The sequence below is a fragment of the Hippichthys cyanospilos genome, chromosome 1, assembly GCF_059441005.1.
Source record: "Hippichthys cyanospilos isolate Australia breed blue-spotted pipefish chromosome 1, RoL_Hcya_1.0, whole genome shotgun sequence".
Classification (NCBI taxonomy): Eukaryota; Metazoa; Chordata; class Actinopteri; order Syngnathiformes; family Syngnathidae; genus Hippichthys; species Hippichthys cyanospilos.
In genome coordinates, this window is record NC_142369.1 from 14,887,812 (window position 1) to 14,902,500 (window position 14,689).

At 42.1% G+C, this 14,689-nt stretch overlaps 2 protein-coding genes across 8 annotated transcripts in view; both read left to right on the forward strand.

The window, feature by feature from the left end:
- kansl3 (KAT8 regulatory NSL complex subunit 3) lies at nucleotides 1-12,930 on the forward strand. 6 transcript variants are annotated; one of them, XM_088411216.1, is made up of 22 exons: nucleotides 1-614; nucleotides 1,473-1,747; nucleotides 1,941-2,111; nucleotides 2,194-2,284; nucleotides 3,162-3,347; nucleotides 3,439-3,567; nucleotides 3,658-3,774; nucleotides 3,853-3,951; nucleotides 4,698-4,769; nucleotides 4,842-4,916; nucleotides 5,013-5,170; nucleotides 5,257-5,320; nucleotides 5,408-5,596; nucleotides 6,211-6,364; nucleotides 6,682-6,759; nucleotides 7,277-7,450; nucleotides 8,330-8,417; nucleotides 8,653-8,780; nucleotides 9,109-9,215; nucleotides 10,194-10,398; nucleotides 11,111-11,226; nucleotides 12,001-12,930. In XM_088411216.1, the coding sequence occupies exons 1-22, from the start codon at nucleotides 609-611 to the stop codon at nucleotides 12,001-12,003; spliced, it is 2,685 nt and encodes an 894-aa protein (XP_088267342.1). In that variant the 5' UTR covers nucleotides 1-608; the 3' UTR covers nucleotides 12,004-12,930. The 6 variants fall into 6 exon arrangements, with proteins under 6 accessions (XP_088267342.1, XP_088267350.1, XP_088267376.1 ...); XM_088411224.1 differs by having other exon boundaries at nucleotides 1-178; XM_088411233.1 differs by lacking the exon at nucleotides 6,682-6,759 and having other exon boundaries at nucleotides 2-614.
- Nucleotides 12,931-14,004: 1,074 nt separating this feature from the next.
- Nucleotides 14,005-14,689, forward strand: part of bmp1a (bone morphogenetic protein 1a) — a 39,389-nt gene continuing 38,704 nt past the window's right edge. For both annotated transcript variants that reach the window (XR_015865163.1, XM_088411201.1), the window contains exon 1: nucleotides 14,005-14,648. Coding sequence is in view for 1 of the 2 variants with exons in the window: in XM_088411201.1 (XP_088267327.1) it covers nucleotides 14,135-14,648 (514 nt within the window). In the remaining variant the exon portion in view is untranslated. The remainder of the gene's footprint in view (nucleotides 14,649-14,689) is intronic.

Here is a 14,689-nt window from a genome sequence, read left to right on the forward strand (position 1 = left end):
GTGGCGCTCGTACATGGCAACACCCCACGCAACAAAAAGAAAGCAAGCTAACAGTAACAGCCCGTGCCGTTTATGTAACGTGTATTAATTATATCTTAATGTGTACCCGTTTGTATAATCTGAGCACGCAAGAAGACTTTGAACTATTGCGACCATAAATGGATCGTTAGAGGCAAAGGTGAGCGAGTAATCTGCTTCTCTTAGCTTTTAACTACCCATGCTAACTTTAGCATGCTAGGCCAGCCCGCCCACAACAGTCACTCACTTGTAGTGACCGATCCTTTATGGCGATTACTGATTGTTTGGCCACAGCCGCCTATTTCATAGTGCTTTATGCTGTTCATCACTTGTATTTTGAAAGAGCGTTCGTGAAAGTTCTTACTAGAATGGCGTAGGAATTGATTAAGGTCGGTTGGTGCTCAGAGAAGACAAAGCACCTGCAAAGCATCTAAAGATGATGGAATTTTGCCTAGTTGGATTACTGAGGATAAATGCGATCCGAATATAATTGTGTAGAGCAGTCTTAAATATAGCTATTGTTGTTATATTACATTGCCTTTAAATATTGAGAAATTTTGCACCGACGACGTCGTCACGTTCGCAGATAAATGATGGTAAGTACGGTAATTATTTGAAATGCCTTCCAATTATCTTCCTTGCCAATATTATGTTCATGCAATCCCTGCAATGTCAATTTTTTTTACAGGTCAAGAATGTCTTCAGCTACACACATAGGCTTACGAGTTTAATTTATCAATTAACTACATGTGATCAATAATGTAAACATTTCTGTGATTTCAAATATAACAATAAATGAGGATGTAAATAAATACAGAGGATTAATGAAGTTTAAGACGAAATTTGCACACACTTTTCGGCCCCTTTTGAGTGCCTTGCAGTTGCTCTGACTTTTTTTCATTCCCCTAACGCAGCGGAAAATGTGGAGGTGTTTCAAGGGAAATAATAATGAATTTCAGGCCAATTCTTGATCATTGGCTTACCGTGACATAGCAAAAATGGTGGAGTAAATAATGTACTCTAATTCCCTTGTCCGAACTCGTGCAGATAAGGGGAACTAGACATTACATTGGTGGCTGCTTATCACAAGATCTTTTACTTACACTGGATGATTGATAACTTTCTGTTAAATTACCATCAATAATTCCCAGTGAATTCCTGGCAAGAGTTAAAAAAAAAAAATAATAATTTCCCAAATTCTCCTTAATTCCTTATGGAATTTTCCACACATCGGTAACATAATTGACAAAAAAATAATTGATACAATTGATTAATCATCCAGCCTTACTTTTCTAGTAACTGAGGGTGGCTTCTTGTGATGCATGACATCATATTTGCAAGACTGGGCAAAACTAATTCATCACAGTCTTTGTCACCTCAAAACATACGTCAAGTTACCTTGCAAACCAAGGAGCGCCACTGTAAAGTGTTTTGTGCTTTGTCACTCTTTTTAGCTGTGCGTCAAGCCCAAGAAGTTGTGGAGCCCTTCCCAGGGTCCGTCTGGGCCCAGGAAGAGGATGCATCGTGGCGGGGATAAGGATTACCAGATTCCTGCGCGGAAGATGGGGACGTCCTTGCTCTTCCAGCTGTCACCTCACGATCGGGAGCTGGACTTGGTCTGTCTCGACCACAGCTACGCCAAGCCGTGGAATGCTCACCCAGACGCCAGCAGTGCGCGACCCACGAGAACGCTGTTTGTCACCTCGCGGCGCCAGCCTGAAGTCTCTCCGTGAGTTAATCTTATGGAACTGAAATGGGTCATTTAATCATTTCTTTCAGGGGGAAAACGTTGTGCAAAATATCTGCCCAATTTTCTATCCCAGGAAATAATAATAGATTTTAAAAAAAGCCCTGATCTTTAAAATGATGTCCACAATAGATTTGAAGAACCTCCCTGTGATTCATTGAATTTTCTATTACAGAGAGTCAGAAGCTATAATAGATGTGGAGACGGTCACACCTACTCCAGTTCCTCTGTATGATAACCACAAAGCTCAGAGCGTGATGAAGGAGTGCGAGCGGCATGTCCTGTTTGCTCGCACTGTTGCGGATAGTCCCCCTCCTCCTGATGACTGGGAGGAACATATCAACAAGTAAGCCAATTGCATGGAGCAAGACAGCGTACAAATGCGTCTATCACAATATGTGCTAATGACCATGTCGTTGTTTTTGCAGATCTATGTGGACTGTAGCTCAGACCAAACTGTTCAATAAAGTGCTAAAAGCACTTCAGGCTGAAAGATTAGCCCGCCTGGCCAATGAAAATGTAAGTTGTATGTGTTTTGTGTGTACCATTCATGACAATACAACCCAATATCTTTAAAGCACATACCGTACTGTCCAATAGAGATAGTTACATACTGTGATTATCATGTGGCCAAAGACAATAAGCATAATAATAATAAAAGTAAAACAAAGTTTATTCATAAACCACTGTTTGGTTGGTACCCAGTTATTGTGGTCTTTTCGTGTAAGGGTCAGTTTGACACGTTAACTAAAATTGCATTTTAAATAAAAAATATTGCATAAGATAGAATATTCTCTTTTTGAGCAACATTAGACATGTAAATTAATCAATATTAAAAAGCTTGTTTTCTTCTAGAATCTGTACATTTTATAAAAGGTCTGCAAAGTTTCCTCACAATTTCCAAACAAACACGTACTCTACTAACTGTTGCCCAAATAGATATTTATTAAATTAGGCATTACTGTAAAAATATCTTTCCTTATTTCAACCTTACTGTATCCATAAAAACAGCTCAAACAAAATGCTGAATATAAAAGAAATCTGTTAGAAACAATGTTTAAACAACACTAGATAATCGTGCAGAGTGAAGGCATAGAAACTATGGGTTTTAAATTATGTAATCATTTCCACAAAACATTATGGACACCCTATACTTTACCAGTGAGAGTTCTCCCACAATTACGGGGCATTATTTGCGCTCAAATGTCTTTTTTCTAACAGTTTTTTTTATGTTGCAAAGGTTAGTCATTCTTATGGAATGGTCATTGTAAGGGTTCAACCGGAGATGAGTCTAAACTCTTAAAAAGTGATTTGTATTCACACAGACATACACACCTATACATATACAGAGTCTACTTATCTAATCGTTGAACTCTTTATGTGTGTGTGCTAAAAGGCATCCAACGAGCCAATATTACGCAGGATAGCGGTGGACAAATGTGCCAGAAAAGTGCGGCATGCCTTAGCCAGTGTGAACTGGGAGACCAAGCTGACGCAGTGGTTGCACACCACTCTGATCGAATCTCTGAGTCTCGCCATGCTGGCCGCCTACTTGGATGTTCTGCAGACTCTCAAAAGCAAGGTTGCTTCATGTCCGATGATTGCTACGCTTTCTGCTATGGGATTTGTACTGACCTATGTACTGACCTGCTATTTTCATTTTGTCCGGGAAGTTGCCGTCGCTGATCGATCGAATGTTGCTTCCGGCAGCGAAGACCGGCTCCCCCAGTGCTGAGGCCCTCTCACTGCTGCTCAAGCGGCCGTGGGATCCAGCTGTTGGAGTTCTATCTCAAAACAAACCGGTACAATTCAACACTTACAAAACGTTTGTGTAGTGTGTTGTGGCCGCCCCCACCCAAAAAAAAAAAAAAAAATGCTGTTGAATGTTGCAGTGCAAGCTCCCCGGGTCACCACTCATCCTAATAGCGCCATCTAGCCCGACCAATCCAGCCGTGTCAACATCACGACGGATGAGATTTTGGCAGTCGCAGCTCTCATGTTTCGGCAAGGTGGCACATATTTTACAATATGAGTACTCCTTTTTGTCTTTGCAAACAGTACTGATGAGAGCTGTTTGTGTGTGTCAGGTCATTCCCATACACACTCATGTCAGCAGTAGTGCCAGCATTGGCATTACTCAGTGTCTGGAGCACATGCTGGGAACTGTTCGGGCAAAGGTCATCGAGGTAGGAGGGCATTGTCTTGAATCCCCCACCCACTTGTGCTGCTGTACTATTATTTTCCTCATAGTTTTCAAATCATTATATACAATCATTGTTTAATTTGCAAAAAATTGCTGATTCTTCATAGCTACTAGACATGGTCTGAGCTATGTGATTAAAACAAAGTGGTACTATATTTGTAGGTGCATCAACAAACCTATACGATGATGTATGACACAGAGTCACATTTTGTCAGGGTATCGCTCTATAATTCAAGTGAAACAATTTCTTACTACGCTAATGTAATCATTTGAGATACACCCGCATTTGGGCTCCATCATCCCACCATGAATTTGAATGTGAAGATAGATTACGCAGGTCATTTTAGTCCCTGATGAAATAATAAAACAAATACAATGACAATAAAGGCATTCTGTTCTGTTCTATGTCAGACCTGAGGTGTGTGCTTTTTGCCCCCCAACCCCACCATTTTTTTATTAATACATTTGCCAGGAAGAACAGTCCTTAAAATAATTTCTCAGTAAAATATACGTAACCATTGTATCTAAGAGACTAAACATGCTGAATAAAACCAAGTGGAGGTGTTTATTTTCCCCCTGAAATTGCTGCTTCATTACGATGTTGATTTAATTAATTGTTCATCCCCAGGTGAGGTGTTACTGTGATGCCAATATGGAAAAATGTACAAGTGTTGAATTCCCATGCTCCTACAGATTACAGAGTTTTGACTGTGTCTATCAAATATACAGGTCCGCAGGCATTTCCCACATAAACCCATCATCTTGGTTGGATGGAATGCTGGCGCTCTCATAGCTTGTCATGTAAGAATTCCTGATATTTCTAAAGTTGTTGTTTTTTTGTTTGGTTTACTTTTAACTGTGGCTTCTCGACAGGTTTCCCTCATGGAGTACTTGACTGCTGTCGTTTGTCTCGGCTTCCCCCTGCTTACAGTCAATGGTCCAAGAGGGGTGAGTTTTCAAGAAATTTATTTCATGTTGTTTATTTTTCCTGTTAACTTCTTGTAGTCAATGTTTATATCATATGTATGTGTGTTTGTGACTCAGGATGTGGATGACCCACTGCTGGATATGAAGACTCCAGTGTTGTTCGTTGTTGGCCAGAATGCTCTGCAGTGCACGGTCGAAGGAATGGAGGAATTTCGAGAGAAACTGAGGACCGATAACAGTATGGTGGTGGTGGGAGGAGCCGATGATAACGTCAGGTGAGTCATAGTCTGAGATAATGTCCTTCAAAATAGATTCACATATGCAGTCATTGAAGTCAGTGCTATCAATTTCCCCTTGACAGAATCAGTTCTGCGAAAATGAAATCCGAGGGACTGACGCAGACGATGGTTGACCGCTGCATTCAGGTTGGAGCCTGAAATCTATTTCTCTCTGTGTTTTTGTGCTTCCCACAGCAAATTTCCAATGGTTTTTGTTGTTTCTCTGTTCTGCAGGATGAGATTGCAGACTTCTTGTCTGGTGTCCTCACACGGGCAGAGAGCCACAGCCATGGCTCAGGGGAAATGAGGGACCTTGACACTGAGAAGAAAAGGAGGCCTCGACGAGAGTTCCCCTTTGACATGGAGAGAGGACGGTCTTCCTCCCCTGCGCTAAGACTGCCTATCTCTCCGTCAGGTTCAGAGGTCAGTTAATGACAGCTTTAGGCCTGAGTGTTCATCCAAGGGTCAGTTGTGGTGAAAAGATCTAAAAAGCTCATAATTTAAGTTCTTCCTTACTCTTTTTTCTAGATGCATTGACATCTCAGATTTGTTACTTTGTGCAATAGTGATTTGCATTACTAGAAGTTTGCAGAGCGGCATCACGTTTCATTATTGTTGTTTTTTTTTGTCCGATAGTCTAAAGCGACATAAACAGCCTTTATTACGCACACATTTTCCTATTTTTAAGTCCTAAACAGTAAGAATTTTCAGGAATTTAGAGAAATGTAGGGGTACGTCAGAATTTCAGCAATGGGTGTTACGGACGTTTTGCCTGTTTTGACTATTGGCCGCAAGCGTCCACTGTGCCCGTCATGTCTCCAATCACCATCACAAAATAACGCATCAATGTTAGCCAACCGAATGTTGTCTAGCGGTTGGTTTGCCAAGGATAGACAGAAGACAGGAAATGCTGATTGCCACAAGTCACTCAACACTCGCACTCCGCCAACTCTATGCACTCTGGCAGTAGAATTGACTTGATTATATGTTGAACACCCTTGTACTGTAGTGAATGCCCACCCGCTTGTGTTCTACAGGATTTGTCCAGTGTCTGCAGCAGTCCCACTTCAAGCCCCAAACCTAAGATTGGTCTGTCCCCAGCACAGAAGTCCAGTCTGATTACAGCCACACAGCTCCTGAAGACGCATATGCAACGCTCTGGCACAGTGCTGTCACACAAACAGGCTCAAGGTTAGAAGAGGGACGACTCTTAACAAGCACATTCTCACACGTGCAAAGGTTCTGCTCTCACTTGAAACCAAGTTCTTAGTATAAACCTACGACACGGGGTCGATATTTAAAAAAAAAAAAAAGGCCTATAAGACACAACTGAGAAAACGGTGTTGTCAAAGGAAAGAGCAATGAAGACGTGATTTGTAGATGAATATTCTTCACGTCACAACATCTTGATGGGGCAAGATGGAACGTGACTGAAATACTCTTCTGTGTCCTTTTCTACAACCTTCCTCTCTGGCCTCCTTCCTTTTCTTTTCCTGACTCATTCACAGCTCAGTTCGCCGCTTTTATGAAACAAAACATGCTTGTGAGGAAAAACCTTACTCCTGGTACTCCTCCTTGTATTTTTGGTAAGTGGCTATCCACATCCTTTCTCTGTCCTCTCTATTTCCCCCCTCTCCTCGGCTTCCACTGCCTGCAAAGGGCCCCACGGCTTACACAAAGAGAAGAATAAGACTCACTTCTGTAAGATGGAATGTCAGGAAAATCTTACCTCCCGTTCTAATAGATCCCATGAATTAAACCACCATAAGATTGATATACAGTAATTAAATTTTGCATATCAAATTCATGTAATGCAAAATTAGCACGCTGATCTATTTGTACAATATATTTTGTCTTAATAGTGTAACCACAATGTCGAATACTGCCGTACAACAAGAATCCACGGTTATAGTGTGTAATTGTTGATTGCATAAATCAGTACTGCCTTACCTTCTCCAACAGTTTTACTGAAAGAGGAAAAAAAATCTCCATATTGCTTTGTAAATTTTGTTTGATTCTGCATTTGTTAAATCCTCTGCATTCTGTTGGCATAATTTCACAATGCCATCCTGTCACATAAACCTATCATGTCTTATTCTGCAGTGGCAAGTGATCAGATGGAGGCCTTGGACAGAGACGAACTGAGAGCTCGTGGCAAGAGGCGGCTAACCCCGAGCCCCACCCCGAACAAAGCCTCCAAGCGGGCCAAGATCAAGGTCACGCTTGTTTCCCAAAGCGAGTCGGCTGGGGCTACCATCAGCCCAGCTGTACAGGAAGGTACAAATGAACTTGAATTAATTTTTTGTAAGTAGAGGTGCTTTTTTCGCGTAAATAGCCTAATTTGTTCTAACTCAACAGAGGGTAGACATTGCAGCTTGTGGACGTATTACATTATATTTTTTTTTTTGAGCAAGCGCTGGTATCTTGTGTCTCGTTACCATACACCAACAATTTTTGCCTTTCATATCCTGAATTTCCCCTCGTAACAAGAGACAATTTTTTCCGAAGAGGGGTATTGTAACCTGAATTTTTTTTGTAACGAGACGTTTGTAAGTCGAGGTGCCAGTGGATACTGTACAACATAGTGAATGGAGACAATGTACACATTACATATACAGTATCAGGGTTTCTCCAAACTTGAGTTGAGGCTAGCTCTGGTCATCAGTCAGAAATTCGTAGGTGTTGGTCAAAATAATGATCTTGGCTGTTTTGTTGTAAATATACATTGTGTGAAGTGGGGCATATTTAGTTGAACACAAAACAGATAGTGGCAGGTCTTTGATCAATTATGAGTAAGTCACAGGTAAAGCCACAACGTATGTATACTGCCATCTAGTGGATGATACATCCATCCATTTTCCAGAGCCGGTCACCCTCACAAGGGTCGCAGGCTTGCTGACGCCTATCTCAGCTGGCTTCGGGCAGTAGGCGGGGGAGACCCTGAACTGGTTGCCAGCCAATCACAGTCTATCGGATGAGTATTTCCTCCTGTCACAATAAACGTGGCTGGCAAGACAAATGAAGAATTATACCTCGTTTTCAGGACATGAATAGATCATTTTTGGACCAAAAACAGTGGAATAGTGTAATTTGATGGTTTTATGCACCAGACTGTCTGTGAATCTTTGGCTGACATTGGCCATTGTCTTTGTGCAGTGGGTGTTTCTGGAAAGCCTCTTACAGTGACAATGGGGCAAACTGTGGCCGGAGCGATGGAGCTCTCCGGACTTCTCACAGGCCAACGGTAAGCTTGTCCCTCCCGGCAGCACATGGCCATAATAACCACGATAGTACTAAACCCCTAACCACACCCATGCCCCGTTCCTACTTAGCCAGATAAAAACACAAACAGCAACAACAAAAATAAGTCTTGTGCCGAGGGACTGTTACACACAAATAAGAAAAATCCCGGATTTTGACCACAGAGCACTTTCTGAGGTGGCTCTTGAGTAGATTGGTGGTTATGTGTGTCACTGCAGGTCTGCTAGTCTCTCAGAGGTGTCTGGTGCCCTGTCCCCAGGCTCCAGCTCCTTCAACAGCGTGCAGCCTTGCATGGTGTCAGGGTCGTCCGCACCAATCCAGGCACAAGCTCCGGCTACTGCCCAAGGTATCTTTGCCCTGCCCCCATGCTCGATCCTACTCGCAACTGTGCCTGCTCCAGCCTCCGCCGTGCAGTGCTCTAGCCTCACGACTGCCAAGATTGCCTCTGGCCGTTATGAAGTGACACGAATTTGTGTGCGAGAGCGTTTTTAGGCAAATGTCATCAATCACCTCTTACACCATCACTTGTGTGTCACCCGTCCTGAATTTGCCCTTTTGGACATGTGGTGCGTGTTGTTTGTGTCCACCTGGTTTGAGGTTGCCACAGGGCTGCATGGGTGGGGACGGGGATGGCTTTTCAAGATGGGTCATGATAATTGTCTTACTGTGTGCAGCGCCTTCCGCCAGCAGCTTGCTCCAAGGCCTAAGTTTCAGTCTTCAGGAGATCGTCACCAAAGCACCTAGCTTGCCTTCGGCGGAAGCCTGCACTGGAAGCACACAGGTAGGACGGAAAATGGACACAATAGGGCCTGTGAGCCACATATGGCCTACTGCGTTCTTTAATTCGATCCACTGAATTTTTATGAGCATTTGGTTAAAGATCTAGTTTTTTTTTTTTTTTTATCTATATGGCCTTCAAAGGACTTCACATCGACTACTCATTTATTTACTAACGATGAAGCATGAGTGGCTTAGAAATACGCCCTGCCCTGCACCCCCAGGAAGAAAACGTCATGAAGCAGGCCTGAGCAAAAATGAAAAGAAGGGATTGAAGAGAATTTGACTGTTCAACCAAGGTGTTGCTTTGGACTATTTTAAGCTAAACATTGTCCCCACGATTCATCTTATCAAAAATAATAACCCTTATCAAAATATTCTATTAAATCGATAATTAGTTGTTAATTGTTACACCTCTAATTTGAACATAGTCTATGATCCTTTCATATGCGATGAAAGGGAGTCTGCATACCATACTTTTGAGCTGTTAACATTTTTATCGATTGTCATATTAATGGACAACTACTTTCATAACCGGATAATTGTATTAGAGCCATTTTTTAAACTTGATATTGTCGAAAGCCTGTCCCCAGTATTTATTGATTTTTGTAGTCCTTCATAAAAACAAACAGATCATTTTTTGTGTTTTTAATCAATATGTTTGCAAACAGCTCACGCTTGAGAAAACAATAACTGTGCTGGTAAGGTGGCTGTACAAAATTGATCCATCCTGTGTGATGTTGTTTAAGTTGTTTTTGTCATTTTAAACATGACCAGATAAACACTACTAATGTTATTAACAGTAAATAAAGTAACAATGTTTTCATGCAAAACCATTTTTTTTTAGCAATTATTCGAAGAATAAATGGAACAGAATAATTGATTTTAAAGATTTTGGGTAGTGACAACGGATGTCTGTATACTTGTTTGTGTCATACATAAAAACAATGACGTTCATCAGCATTGCTTGCTTCTGCTCCAGGCATTCTGTGGCAAGCCGCAGGGTCAGATCCTGAGCGCCGTCTCCGCCGCCACCACTGGCGGCACCCTGGTCCGCGCTGTGCCTGTGGTCACCGCGGGAGGCGTGGCCAAAACCAACGCCATCCACCAACTGCTCACTAATGGCGGACTTGCCAAGCTTGCCAGCAGTTTGCCAAGCTTGGCCCATATCACCAACCAGACCGCCGGTATGTCTCGAACTGCCAAAGGGCGACGGCCACGTTGACCGGCAACGGTGTCCATCCAACACTAGCCGAGCAAGGATGATTGTGTAAAAAGGCAACTCTGATGACCGAGACAGCATCTGGTGACAGACTAGCGGCGCAATATCATTTGTATGGCGACACGTTTTAAAATCAGGTCAAAAAAAAGCTTTTTTCATTGCAGCTGTCTTTTTTAATATGCCCTGTTTATTGAGGGGGGATAGAATAAATCTATGAAACTCTATGTCTTAAAATAGTGTATAAAGTTGGTCGGCTATTTTTGTTGTCTGGAATAGTAGCTTTTTGCCCAACGTGTTGAAGCTGTCATTTTGTTTTTGTCTTGTCATGCCATACTCTGTTTTGTAATTGCGCCATTCAATCACCCGCATGTAATATCCATAAATGCAACAAATGCTGACATGTATTGACATGACACAACCTCTGTCTCTGTTGCAATAAAAACTGGAATCATACTGGCTGTTAAATGCTTCTGTCCCACCCTCCGCCTTTTGTCTTCAGTTCCAACTCCATTTGCCATACCTTTAAGCCTGATGCATTTTCTGTAATCCTCATTCTTTTTTTCGTTCAGCTTCCAGTTTTGACTTGCATGGAACAGTAAGACCGTTCATGTTCTCTCTGGCACAGTTGCTTTTCTCTTGCATTTAGTCCTGAACATATTTATTATGTTGTCGTTTAGGGCAAAAAGCCCCCACATCCATAACAGTGATGCTTCGAGGAACGCAACATTCAAACCGATCGCCATCCCTCAACCAAGCTACTGAGGTGACGCCCGCTCACGACAATGATTCTCAGGTGTGTCTCATTTTCGAAAGTCCAAAAATTGTCTTGTGCCATGATGGTATGTACTCTATAGCTTGTTTGAAATGGATACTGTAGTATATAACATCACCCAGTTGGAACAGGTAGGAAGAAAAGAAAATAAGGAAGGCCCATCGGGCACACCATGTAAAACGCAAGCAGATGATAAAAATAAATTCACCAAGCTGTGCCTAATGAGGACAAGTGCTACAGAAAATGGATGGTTTGGAAACAATTGCAATTCCACAGATGACTAAGTGTTGCTATTTTTCACCAACAAAAAGAATATGTATGCTTTTCGAACATCCAGATAAGTGCTCATTTCGTTTCATTGGTGCAATTACGACTCGAGGGGGACGGGTTCGAAGGGGAGCGTAATTATGATAAGTGAAGTAATGGCTTCAGCTAAATCTTATCTGAGCTTGTCTAAATTGGATGTTGTGAGCTGTAGCTACCTCAGAAGCTATTTGAATGATGTGGATGCCAAAAATTACATACTTTTCCGCATGGATAGAGCGTATTTGATTCACCAATCACTTCCAATTCAACTTCAGAAGAACTTCTCTAAAAAGCCTCAATTCTCGCTCTATATACAGTAGAGCTTTTTATAATGTATACCTTAGACCTCTTGATAATGACGTAAACAGTAGGCGCCAGATGCTGCTTTTGGATTTGTTCATCAAGAAATCTAAATTATAAAACGTCCACAATATTGTTGGGTCATTTGTGATGATTCAAACTAATGTTTCCATTACTTCTTCCCTGCAGTAATCAAGTGTTTGGGCCCAAACTGCTGTGACACATTGCCCCACACATGGCACCGGCATACTCCAGGGGTCCCTCCTGCAGTCTTCTATCAACAAGCTTTTGCCAATATATGGAACACACTTGAGCTTCCAGGAACATTATGCCTGTACAAGTGGACGTTTACGCTGGTTGAAATGTCACAGTCCAAACCTGTCACATTTGCGGGACTTAAGTGGTGTACACTAATATCGCTTGAGTGCACAGCATTTATTTTTTTATGTGGTAGTAGGAGCATATTTGTGTTAAGTGGCAATGCCGACGACATTCCCAAGATATGCTTAAGTATGTTAGGTTCAATGATCCCATATCTTTTGTGCAGATTGTGTTTAAAACCGTATGTTCCATTAGGGGTGGCTCGTGGAGCAGTGGTTAGAATGTCCGCCTCAGTTCAAGGACCCTAGTTCAAATCCACCTTTCTCCAGCCTTCCTGTGAGGAGTTTGCATGATCTCCCCGTGCCCGCGTGGGCTCTCTCCGGCCAGTCTGGCTTCCTCCCGCACTCCAAAAACATGCATGTATTGGACATACTAAATCGTTCTTAGGTGTGATTGGATGCGTGAATGGTTGTTTGTCTGTGTGCCCTGCAATCGGCAGTGAACCTGTTCAGGGTGTCCCCCGCCTATTGCCCAAAGTCAGCTGGGATAGGCACCAGCAAGCCTGCCACCCTCATGAGGACAAACTGCTCTAGAAAAAGGATTGATCGATGTCCCATTATTATATTTTTTTCTTTTCACGCTCAGTAAAAATCCTAATTCCTCTCAATATTCTTGGCTATTTGCCATTCTACAAAGGTCATTCCATGTGTTTTCCCCACAAGCTCCCCCAAAGCCTGATCTAATGCTCAAGTGCTGTGTTTACAGCAGCAGCGTAAATACAGCCCACTCATCTGAGCAGACATCCTGTCTTAAATTCTGAGCGCAGATAAGGCGAGGAAGATCGTGTGCCTTCCTTCTTATATAAGGCACTTTGTTTGTCCCTGCTGGAAAACATGCTGGCTGTTACATTTCAAGCCACTCTTATTACTGAAAGCGCCTTTGTTTTCTGTTGTAGTTAATCCTATAGAGGCCTCCACACAACGATATACTGTGCTGCTGATGGTTTTGGTGGTGTGATGGTTTTACAAAGCAAATATTGTTCCTACAAAACTGGATGAATGATGGATGGATCTTTACCTCCTCCTTTCATATCTTCATTCTTTCGCATCCTACCTTTCGGCCCTTCTTTAAAATGATTCTAGAGCTACTTAGCCATTCATAGTAATAATAAAATGTCTATAGTTAATTTGATTACTCTTTTTCGTGTACAATTAATCCCGTAATACCTATATTTGAAAGACACATTTTGTCAGGGGCTATCCACCCGGTAACTTGGTGATCCGTGATTGGTGGTTGCGTCATTTTCACTTGACAGCGAGTGGATACATGAAGATTTTATTTTTCGAAAATACTAATCACAGAATTAAAATTCAAGGTAAAAGTATAATTACACATTTCATACAAAAAGACATCGACATTCTATACATCTGCAATATTGTTTTTTATTTTGTTAAAATATGTCAATTTAAAAAAATACACGTTATAAATGCATTGATTGTACACGAAACATAATTTAGCTATCAAATCCATTGTAGGCAAAATATTTACTGAATATTTGCCGAAAAGAGCTAAATAAATTCGGAGTACTGTAATAATTTCTGTGCACAATGTACCCGTTTTTTTGCCGACAGGAGGCGGTAAAGACATGTCCCTCAACCCGTTTGTTGTTATCCGCTTGCACGTGCAAGCAAACGTTCCGCGTTTGTCTCGCTCACGCATATCAAAAATTGCCAAAAGAGGTAGAAATATTAACAACCCGAGTAATTAAACTGTGCTGTCTTCAGTTTGATTTTACTGGAAACATAATTTTCAGTTTTCTGTTCCGTTTACCGTATTCGCCGTTTTAAACTATTTGCTGCTCTGTGTGAAAAAAAGTGTACTTCCAAAAAGTGGTAAAATGTCAAGGATGCTAGCTAGGACAATGGATGCTGGTGGTCACTTGTTTTTTTATTAGTATTATTTTTTTAAGTAATTCATTGAAAAACAACAATCCCTCAATAATATGGCCAACGGAGCCCATGTGAGCCATAAAAGGACACCCAGGTTAAAAAAAATAATAATAAAGGGGGGGCTCTTTCTTTTCGCCGCCCCCGGAGAGCTACTGCCATATCATCAAAGTTTCTCGAACAGTTCTCGGCAGTCGCCTGGAGCTCCAGCTGGAGGACAGCAATCACTTGACTCACTCCCTCCCCAAATCCAAGAAGACACCGGAGAGAGGTTGGATTTTAAACCCGCCCTCCGGACGGATCTCGTTTCCCCCAAAACCTCCCATTTCTTCCTCTCTCTCTTTCCCTCTGCCTCTCTCTCTCTCTGTCCCCTCTGTTTCTTTACCTTTTATCCCTCGCATTTGGCCGTCTTCCCCAGCACAATCATGGATCTCGCGGCGAGATTTTTGCTTCTCGTTCCCTTCCTCGGCGTGATATTGGCACTCGATTTGGAGGCGATCGATCCCAGCTACTTTGTGGAACCCGTTGCCGCATCAGATGTGATCGACTACAAGGATCCCTGCAAAGCTGGTGAGTGAGATTTTCAAGCACATTTTTTACAGAGTTGTATG